We start from the raw sequence: 11,221 nt of genomic DNA, 5'->3' as shown, positions 1-11,221 counted from the left end.
GCAGCTTTATAGGGTCAGGATACCCCCCCACCCTTGTAATTTATTTGATCAGATTTGAGAAATGAAAAGAAACAAAATGCAGGCGTGCATGGTTATCCATTGTTGGTTTGCAGTGCTAATCTAAATCAGCAAAGTAATTATAGCTGTCAAATAATTATTGTGGAGTTAAACCTAAAAAGTAGATGAGATGTAGTGGGGATGAAGTATACAAACTTTAAATACTTAAATAATTTGAAATAACCTCAAAATAGTAGGTGTAGTAGAATACTTGTTCCATTCTTGTTAAAGTGTTCCTGTAACTGTTCCATATTCAGTAGAAGCACTCAGTCAGTAGGTGGTCTTGGCTGGACAGATGAGGGGTGTAGACGCTCACAGGAAACAATACAAGCATTCAGGACAATAGCAACAGTCCAGAGTACAACAGTTCTCCAGAGTGCACGGTCAAAAACATGCTCATACATCTTAGTGCGTTGCACCTAGGGGATGAGCTGTGGAGAAGTGTGTGTGTGTGTGTGTGTGTGTGTGTGTGTGTGTGTGTGTGTGTGTGAGTGTGTGAGTGCGTGCGTGCGTGCGTGCGTGCGTGCGTGCGTGCGTGCGTGCGTGCGTGCGTGCGTGCGTGCGTGCGTGCGTGCGTGCGTGCGTGCGTGCGTGCGTGCGTGCGTGCGTGCGTGCGTGCGTGCGTGCGTGCGTGCATCCATCCATCTTCAACCGCTTTCCGTGCTGTGTGTGTCCACGGCTAATTACTTTCGCAAGCAGAGCATGCAAGTACTGTATCTATCTATCTATCTATCTATCTATCTATCTATCTACCGGTATCTATCTACCGGTATCTACCGGTATCTATCTACCGGTATCTACCGGTATCTATCGGTATCTACCGGTATCTATCGGTATCTATCTATCTACCGGTATCTATCGGTATCTATCTACCGGTATCTACCGGTATCTATCGGTATCTACCGGTATCTATCTATCTACCGGTATCTATCGGTATCTATCTACCGGTATCTACCGGTATCTATCGGTATCTACCGGTATCTATCTATCTACCGGTATCTATCTATCTACCGGTATCTACCGGTATCTATCTATCTACCGGTATCTACCGGTATCTATCTATCTATCTATCTATCTATCTATCTATCTAAGAATGGTGGTCCCTTATTGGCTGTTGATGGTGACGTAACTAAGGTACATTTCAAGGATGGTAGAAGGTCAATAACAGGTCTAAAGGATTTATAACAGCAGTTGTAATAGTTAGTAGCAGTACTTGCGTGCTCTGCTTGCACACAAGTAGGCCATGTATGTCACAAGTTGGCGCAAGATGACAGAGTGCATTTCTAGTTAAACACTGGACTGATTATCAGTGCCAAATATCTTGTGCACACAGCCGGTAGGGCCAAGGAAGGCCTGGGTAGGGTGAATATCCTTCACATTTAAGTAAATTCCTAATCACAGTGCACGGTCAAAAACATGCTCATACATCTTAGTGCGTTGCACCTAGGGGATGAGCTGTGGAGAAGTGTGTGTGTGTGTGTGTGTGTGTGTGTGTGTGTGTGTGTGTGTGTGTGTGTGTGTGTGTGTGTGTGTGTGTGTGTGTGTGTGTGAGTGTGTGTGTGTGTGAGTGCGTGCGTGCGTGCGTGCGTGCGTGCGTGCGTGCGTGTGTGCGTGCATCCATCCATCTTCAACCGCTTTCCGTGCTGTGTGTGTCCACGGCTAATTACTTTCGCAAGCAGAGCATGCAAGTACTGTATCTATCTATCTATCTATCTATCTATCTATCTATCTATCTATCTATCTATCTATCTACCGGTATCTATCTACCGGTATCTACCGGTATCTATCTACCGGTATCTACCGGTATCTATCGGTATCTACCGGTATCTACCGGTATCTATCGGTATCTATCTACCGGTATCTACCGGTATCTATCTACCGGTATCTACCGGTATCTATCGGTATCTACCGGTATCTACCGGTATCTATCGGTATCTATCTATCTACCGGTATCTATCGGTATCTATCTACCGGTATCTATCGGTATCTACCGGTATCTACCGGTATCTATCTATCTACCGGTATCTATCGGTATCTATCTACCGGTATCTACCGGTATCTATCGGTATCTACCGGTATCTATCTATCTACCGGTATCTATCTATCTACCGGTATCTACCGGTATCTATCTATCTATCTATCTATCTATCTATCTATCTATCTATCTAAGAATGGTGGTCCCTTATTGGCTGTTGATGGTGACGTAACTAAGGTACATTTCAAGGATGGTAGAAGGTCAATAACAGGTCTAAAGGATTTAGAACAGCAGTTGTAATAGTTAGTAGCAGTACTTGCGTGCTCTGCTTGCACACAAGTAGGCCATGTATGTCACAAGTTGGCGCAAGATGACAGAGTGCATTTCTAGTTAAACACTGGACTGATTATCAGTGCCAAATATCTTGTGCACACAGCCGGTAGGGCCAAGGAAGGCCTGGGTAGGGTGAATATCCTTCACATTTAAGTAAATTCCTAATCACAGTGCACGGTCAAAAACATGCTCATACATCTTAGTGCGTTGCACCTAGGGGATGAGCTGTGGAGAAGTGTGTGTGTGTGTGTGTGTGTGTGTGTGTGTGTGTGTGTGTGTGTGTGTGTGTGTGTGTGAGTGTGTGTGTGTGTGAGTGCGTGCGTGCGTGCGTGCGTGCGTGCGTGCGTGCGTGCGTGCGTGCGTGCGTGCGTGCGTGCGTGCGTGCATCCATCCATCTTCAACCGCTTTCCGTGCTGTGTGTGTCCACGGCTAATTACTTTCGCAAGCAGAGCATGCAAGTACTGTATCTATCTATCTATCTATCTATCTATCTATCTATCTATCTACCGGTATCTACCGGTATCTATCTACCGGTATCTACCGGTATCTATCGGTATCTACCGGTATCTACCGGTATCTACCGGTATCTATCTATCTACCGGTATCTATCGGTATCTATCTACCGGTATCTACCGGTATCTATCGGTATCTACCGGTATCTATCTATCTACCGGTATCTATCGGTATCTATCTACCGGTATCTACCGGTATCTATCGGTATCTACCGGTATCTATCTATCTACCGGTATCTATCTATCTACCGGTATCTACCGGTATCTATCTATCTACCGGTATCTACCGGTATCTATCTATCTATCTATCTATCTATCTATCTAAGAATGGTGGTCCCTTATTGGCTGTTGATGGTGACGTAACTAAGGTACATTTCAAGGATGGTAGAAGGTCAATAACAGGTCTAAAGGATTTAGAACAGCAGTTGTAATAGTTAGTAGCAGTACTTGCGTGCTCTGCTTGCACACAAGTAGGCCATGTATGTCACAAGTTGGCGCAAGATGACAGAGTGCATTTCTAGTTAAACACTGGACTGATTATCAGTGCCAAATATCTTGTGCACACAGCCGGTAGGGCCAAGGAAGGCCTGGGTAGGGTGAATATCCTTCACATTTAAGTAAATTCCTAATCACAGGTCCACCGGCCTGTCATCCCTAGATCCACAGGAAAGCTATGAAGTGAGCGATGTCTTTGATGAGTTGATCTGGGGAACCCACCACTATCAAGTACATGACGTCATATAGTCATTTATTTTGCCATTGACTTGAGCACCGCTCAAAAAATGGATTGATTGATTTTCAGTATGTTTTTATTTCATTTGTTATGCCGTGGCTCTGAAGGAGTCTACCTGTCTAAAAGAGGGTTTGTGTGTGTTTCTCTGTCCAGAGCCACATACTGCACACTGCCAGCAGTTTTCATAGGCTGTATTAGGTTTTAATACATTTTGAAATAATGCACATTTATTATGGAAATCAATGGGGCTCTGGTCGGACTGAAACATTGCCCAAATTTGGAGTTCTACATCATACAGTAGACACATAACAGATGACTGACCTGGCCAGCACTGCAGATCAGTCACACATGAGCTTTGGTCTGTCATGGACACAGCTCCTCTCTGTTTTCTTAGTTCGTTATCAATGCTCTAGCTAGATCTCTTTAACTGCCAAATATGTCGTGCCTGTTACTAGGGGTAATACGAACAGGGGGCGGTGTTGAGGCCAGTGTCGGGGTTCCATCCCTCGCTTCCATCCCCTCTCTTCCCCCAGGTGTTTCCGAGTTCGTTAAGGGGGCAGTGGAGGAGTGCAAGCCTGCCGGTGTGCACGTGGTGACGGGAACCCCGGAGGAGATGGCGAGCCTCCTGGCCGGCCTGGAGAAGGAAGGGATGCTCAAGAGGTTGCCCAAATACGAGAACTGCTGGCTGGCCCGCACGGACCCCAAAGACGTGGCCCGAGTGGAGAGCAAGACGGTGATTGTGACCAAGAACCAAAGGGACGCCATCCCCATCCCTGGGGGAGGGGCCAAGAGCCAGCTGGGCAGCTGGATGAGTGAGAGCGACTGGCAGAAGGCCAGAGAGGAGCGTTTCCCCGGCTGCATGGCAGGTCGGACCATGTACATCATCCCCTTCAGCATGGGTCCTGTGGGCTCGGCACTGTCCAAATATGGTGTCCAGGTGACAGACTCGCCGTACGTGGTGGTCAGTATGGGAATCATGACACGCATGGGTACCCCCGTCCTGAACAAACTGGCTGAAGGAGAGGAGTTCGTCCGTTGCCTGCACTCCCTCGGAAGCCCCCTGCCACTCAAAGCTCCAATGGTCAACTCTTGGCCCTGTAACCCAGAAAAGGTGCTCATCTCTCATCTGCCAGACACGAGACAGATCGTCTCCTTCGGCAGCGGCTACGGAGGAAACTCTCTCTTGGGGAAGAAGTGCTTCGCTCTCCGCATTGCCTCCCGCATCGCCAGGGATGAGGGCTGGCTGGCCGAGCACATGCTCATCCTAGGTATCACCAACCCTCAGGGAGTGAAGCGTTACGTAGCAGCGGCCTTCCCCAGTAACTGTGGCAAAACAAATCTGGCCATGATGAAACCATCTCTAGTGGGCTGGAAGGTTGAATGCGTGGGAGACGACATCGCATGGATGAAGTTCGACAGCCAGGGAAAACTGAGGGCCATCAACCCAGAGAATGGTTTCTTTGGCGTTGCCCGGGGAACCTCCGACAAGACCAACCCGTACGCCATGGCCACCATATCTAAAAACACATTGTTCACCAACGTTGGTGAAACCAGCGATGGAGGGGTGTGGTGGGAAGGTCTGGACCTGCCTACGGGTGGGGTCACCCTCACAGACTGGCAAGGAAAAGCCTGGACACCGGGAAGCTCCACTCCCTGTGCCCACCCCAACTCCCGGTTCTGCACCCCGGCCTCCCAGTGCCCCGCCATCGACCCCCTGTGGGAAAGCGAGGAAGGCGTTATCATCGATGCCATCATCTTTGGCGGCAGGAGACCAGAAGGAGTCCCTCTGGTGTACGAGACGTTTAACTGGCGTCACGGCGTGTTCGTTGGTGCAACCATGAGGTCGGAGTCCACAGCAGCTGCAGAGCACGAGGGCAAGGTGATCATGCACGACCCCTTTGCCATGCGCCCGTTCTTCGGCTACAACTTCAGCGACTACCTGACTCACTGGCTGAGCATGGAGCACCGCAAGGCACCCACCCAGCTGCCCAGAATCTTCCACGTCAACTGGTTCAGGAAGGACCCTGCCACGGGCTCCTTTCTCTGGCCAGGCTTCGGCGATAACGCCCGCGTGCTGGAGTGGATCTTCAAGCGCTGTGGAGCCGAACGTGAGGACGAAGCGGCCAAGAAGAGCATCATCGGCTGGTTGCCACAGGACGGCGCCCTCGATATGTCAGGTCTAGGCAGCACGGCGGACATGGGCGCCCTGTTCGACCTGCCTAAGCCCTTCTGGCGGAAGGAGACGGAGGAGCTGAGAGCGTACTTCGCCCAGCAGTTGGGAGCTGACCTGCCAGCTGCGGTGGAGGCTGAGCTCAAGGCACTGGAGGATAGGCTACGGGATTAAAACCAGACCCAAGCACAGTCATTAATGACATGGGATTGCGTAAATCGTGGTACAACCGCGACCACTGTTAGATTGGCCGGATTCTGCTGTTTGATACAATGTTAAAGCCCTAGGGCTTTAGTCATTGCATAATTGAGTCTCGTGCCAAAAATAACAGTTTTTCGTTATGTATTTATTTTCAGCAAGCAACAGCACCGCAAGATGAAGCATACAGTGAGTTGTGCAAACACAAACTTTGTCCTACACAAACATTAAATGCCATTGACAATGAATGGACAATTTTGAGGGTTTGTGTAAACACAAACATTGCGTAACATACAAACATTGAAGACACAGGTGAGGACGCAAATTCGCATTGGCCGGAATGAGATATGAGGATGTATGATGATAAGAGTGCCCCTCACTTCATACAGATTTTTATTATTATTTTTAATATTATTAAATATTATTTATTTTGAGATTTTCCAAAGAAACATTTTGAGACTGACAACAGACAACAGACAGACTCAGATAAAGACCAAATACATTGTAATAACATAAAATATCAATAGACACATTCATAATATATAAAATATCACACCTGTGTGAAGTGAGGAGCGCTCTTATCATCATACATCATCATGACATAAAATAAACACTATTATGTTTGTTTAAGGCAAAGTTTGTGGACGGTAACCAAAAGCTGGATCAAGCAGTAGAAGCATCAAGGGGAAGAAGGGAGACTCGGCCAACTATATAGCTCATACACATTCCCCGTTCATTTTCCTCATAGACATTTAAAACAATATTTATTTAAAGACCTTTTAAGACTCGTACAAAGCCAACTCGAGTTGTGAGAAATCATGACAACAAACACAATTTTTCGGGCTGAACAAATAATTAGAAAGAAGAAGAAAACGGCAGGTTACAACACTTTTTTTCTTGTTTTTCTTCTTTGTAATTATTTGTTTGGTCCAAATTATTGTGTTTATTGTCATGATTTGTCACAACTCGAGTTGGCTTTGTACGACGCTTAAAAGGTCTTTAAATAAATACTTTTTGAAATGTCTATGAGGAAAATGCATTGGGAATTATTTCCTGGGCCTGGCGTCGTCATGAAAGGGGGTGGGACTGCGACGCTCTATAGCTTCCACCCGGCTACCAATATTATGCACTGTACACAGCGGCTGCTATGCTCTCTCTCACACACACACACACACACACACACACACACACACACACACACACACACACACACACACACACACACACACACACACGTGTAATCACATGTACATACCTGCTGCTAACATGGACCTAAGTGTCACAACCTCACGTACATACTGCACCCCTACCCGTTTATTTTATATTGTAAATATAAAAAATACAATTTTAGATCCACACTGCAGCCACACTGTTCCCATGTGGATCCAAGATGTATACAGTACAGTACATGATTATTATTATTATTTTAGCTGACTAAGGTGGACTACAAGTTAATACAAATATGCACATGCCTTTCTGTTTGCTTGCATGCAAGTGTGCATGAACATGTCCATCCCAAATCCCCAGTTCCCCACCAAGAGGCCCACATGTAAGCCTTTGCAGGTGGGCACGCAAATGTTCTCATCCGCCACTATTTGTGCACGTGTGTCTGCAAGGCATGTGCATAACCAAAAGTGTATTTATATGTCAGTGTGGCTTGAACTGAATGTTTATGCTGCACAGAGGCCAAGCCTCCTATAAGAGCTTCATTCACCCAATACCAGCCAGTCACACACTAGCCAACCAGCTTGCTAACCAGCTGTGCTGTTAAGTACAGACTTAATAGAAACCAGATGATGCAGACCAGTTGTAGCCTGGCTAATAAGCCAGACTCATATCACACTATTGTGTGGTAAAAAAAAAATTGCCAACGGCTGATTCACGTCTGGCTTATTACTAGCCAGACGCTAATAAGTTCCCAAGCGGTGTGCTGTGGGGCAAGTCCAGGTGTGCCTTGCAGAGTTTTGTGACAACCACACATTATTATCAGCATTTTTATAGCGATACAACTGTACAAAAAGTTATGAATTACCTTTTCATTTACTATACTAGACCGAGCACAAATCTACTCGCCAGCGATGCACGTCGGGACTCAGGAAGGATGATGCAGGGTGGCCACACCTCTGTATCTCTCTGTCCTTGGATGTCCCTGGCGTCATCATCAGTATATGCCCATACACCAGAGAGAACACCAGCAGATAGAGAGAGCATAGCTCATTGGTTTAAAGTTATTAAGAGATTTAAACGCTTAGTAAGCAGTACACTGCTTGTCCCTATGCAGCACACTCCTTGTGTAAAATGGTGGACGGGGACTTTTATACAGTAATGTGACCATTCTCATAAATTTTTCTGGCTTTTGGTACGATACGATACGATACGATACGATACGATACGATACGATACGATACGATACGATACAACTTTATTGTCAGCTTTACGATACGATACGATACGATACGATACGATACGATACGATACGATACGATACGATACAACTTTATTGTCAGCTTTACGATACGATACGATACGATACGATACGATACGATACGATACGAAACAACTTTATTGTCAGCTTTACGATACGATACGATACGATACGATACGATACAATACAACTTTATTGTCAGCTTTACGATACGATACGATACGATACGATACGATACGATACGATACGATACGATACAACTTTATTGTCAGCTTTACGATACGATACGATACGATACGATACGATACGATACGACACGATACGATACAACTTTATTGTCAGCTTTACGATACGATACGATACGATACGATACAATACGATACGATACGATACGATACGATACGATACGATACGATACGATACGATACGACACGATACGATACAACTTTATTGTCAGCTTTACGATACGATACGATACGATACGATATGATACGATACGATACGATAATTTTATTGTCAGCTTTCACTGAAATTTGCTTTGCGTCCATGACGTCACCGTTCAAGATACAGACAGGACATACACAATACATTACACAAGGTACATTACAGGACACAACTCACAAGAAGCAGACAGGAACAAGAACAATAGAACATATCCTCTTGGTTTACCGATTTTGGTTTAAAAGCAGAACAGACTGGTGTACAAAAGAGTTCTTTAGCCTGTTTTTCTTATATTTTGGGACTCTAAACCGCCTCATGGAGGGCAACATGTTGATATTCATCATTTAAAACATGTAAGGGGTCAGAGGAGATGCTCTTCGCCAGTCTAAGCATGCTATTGATCTGGGCTTCTTTAAAGGAACGTAACACAACCTCGACTGGCCTACCAACAATTTTAGCGCAGATCTTAATTTGGCTAAACAGTTCTTATACTGTATACCATTGATAGGCTGTTAAACCAGGCCGTGCTACAGTACAACATCACAGTTTGAACAACAGATGTATAGAAAAGAGACAAGATCTGACTGCTAGCGCCAAACGATCTAAGTCGGCGTAGGGAGTACATACGCTGTTGTATCCGAGTATATCTCTACGTTGTCCTCAGACGAGCCCTCCATCGGCGTCTCCAGTCATCTCGGTTCTCCATACATCTGGCCAGGTGCTTTCTGCACCAGCATCTTTCTTTAGTACGTCCACATAGGTAGGTGTGGGACGTCCTCTCGATCGATGCCTGTTTGTTGGTTCCCACAGTACAAGCTTTTTTGGCCAGGAGTTCTTAGTGTTGGTGGCAGTAGCCAGCTAGTTTCATCCTCCTTACTGCTATCTTCTCTGATACACTTGGTAATGCCCCGTACAGACGCTTGTTGGTGATGTGCTCGTCCTGGTTGATGTTCAGTACCACACATAACATTCTGGTATAGCACCCATCCAGGGATTTCTGTAGGGCTTGTGTTCACAGCCATAGAGGAGAACAGACTCCATGGTCGCAGAGAAGAAACTGATCTTGATATGTCAGGTCCTTTTCTGTGGAGCCGACCCATGCGCCCAGGTATTTAACGTCACTGACCTCCTTTAGCGCAGTACCCTCTATTGTTGTTAGGGGCAGATGTTCTTGGGGGATGTTATAGGTTATGACCTTGGTCTTTGCATTTAGCCTGAGGCAAACTTTAGCGCACTCCAACTCCACTCTGGTCAGGAGAGTCTGTGCCTGCCTTACGTGGTCAGATAGCAGGCAGATGTCATCAGCGTAGTCCAGGTCTGTGAGGGTTTCCGCAGGGTGTCTCGTAGACCTTCTGGGTACGATTGTGAAGCCGAGCTCCTCCTCCCTTCCTTTAATAGCTTGTCTCAGAGCATATAGTCCAATACTTTTATAAAAAGGAAGGGGGCTAGGGTGTCTCCCTGCAGCACTCCGGTTTGGATGTTTAATTCCTCGCTGTTACCATCCGGTGTTGTCACTCGGGCTCTTGTTCCCGTGTACATGCATGGTCTCAATGGCTCAGAGCAGGTTCGGAGGGACATCGTAGGCCTTGAGTATTCTCATCATCATTCCTCTATGGATTGAGTCGAAGGCCTTCCTGAAGTCAATGAAGCATAGCACTGCTGCTAGGTTGTTCCTCTTTACCATTATCCTTCGTAACGCAAGGATCTGTGCTAAGGTCGTTCTCCCCTCTCGGAATCCGTTTTGGTTTTCCCTGAGGTGGGGGTCGATTGCGCTCCTTATCCTGTTCAGTATCATGCGGTTAAACATTTTTGCAATGATACAGGTCAGGCTGATACCACGGTAATTGTCAGGTTTTGAGAGATCTCCAGATTTTGGTACTGGGATATTTCTGGCGTGATGTTTTGGTTGCAGATCTCCAAGATGACTTCATCAATCAAGATTGCAGTTCTTGATTACCTCAGGTGGAATGCCGTCAGGTCCAGCACTTTTCCCTTGCCTTAGGGAGGCTTTGACCTTGGCAAACTCTCCTGCTGTCTGTGGACGACGTAGAGAGTATATGGCTTTTTTAATTGTTGTTTCGTACTGTTGTTTTGCACTTTTTGCCTGGTAATGTTTGTTTAGAGCGCTTTAAGCAAACAGAGTGGCAGCCAAGTCTATGGACTTTAATGTTTGTTTGCACTATAAACAAAAAATACCAGGTGGCCCTCACTTCACAGTTCACACAAGTGTGATTTTTTAGTTGATTGATATATCATCTGAAATTCATTGAACTTCATTTTAACCATTCCCTAATTTAAGCTCTTTATTTTCATTTTTGCCATATGCTATGAGATCTGTAGTGCCAGTTGCAGTCCCATGTCTCATGTCTGCATATAG

General features: G+C 46.0%; 1 protein-coding gene across 1 annotated transcript; it reads left to right on the top strand.

Moving 5' to 3' along the window:
- Positions 1-4,241: 4,241 nt before the first annotated feature.
- LOC306937057 (phosphoenolpyruvate carboxykinase [GTP], mitochondrial-like) lies at positions 4,242-5,954 on the top strand (the record flags this gene model as incomplete). The annotated part of the gene is made up of 1 exon (XM_079520732.1): positions 4,242-5,954. Exon 1 carries the CDS (start codon positions 4,260-4,262, stop codon positions 5,952-5,954), a length of 1,695 nt encoding a protein of 564 aa, XP_079376858.1. The 5' UTR covers positions 4,242-4,259.
- Between the last annotated feature and the right edge of the window lie 5,267 nt (positions 5,955-11,221).

Source organism: Electrona antarctica (assembly GCF_951216825.1).
Source record: "Electrona antarctica genome assembly, chromosome: 14".
Lineage (NCBI taxonomy): Eukaryota > Metazoa > Chordata > Actinopteri > Myctophiformes > Myctophidae > Electrona > Electrona antarctica.
The sequence above is the reverse complement of the archived record's forward strand: the minus strand, read 5'-3'. Positions and strand labels throughout refer to the sequence as shown.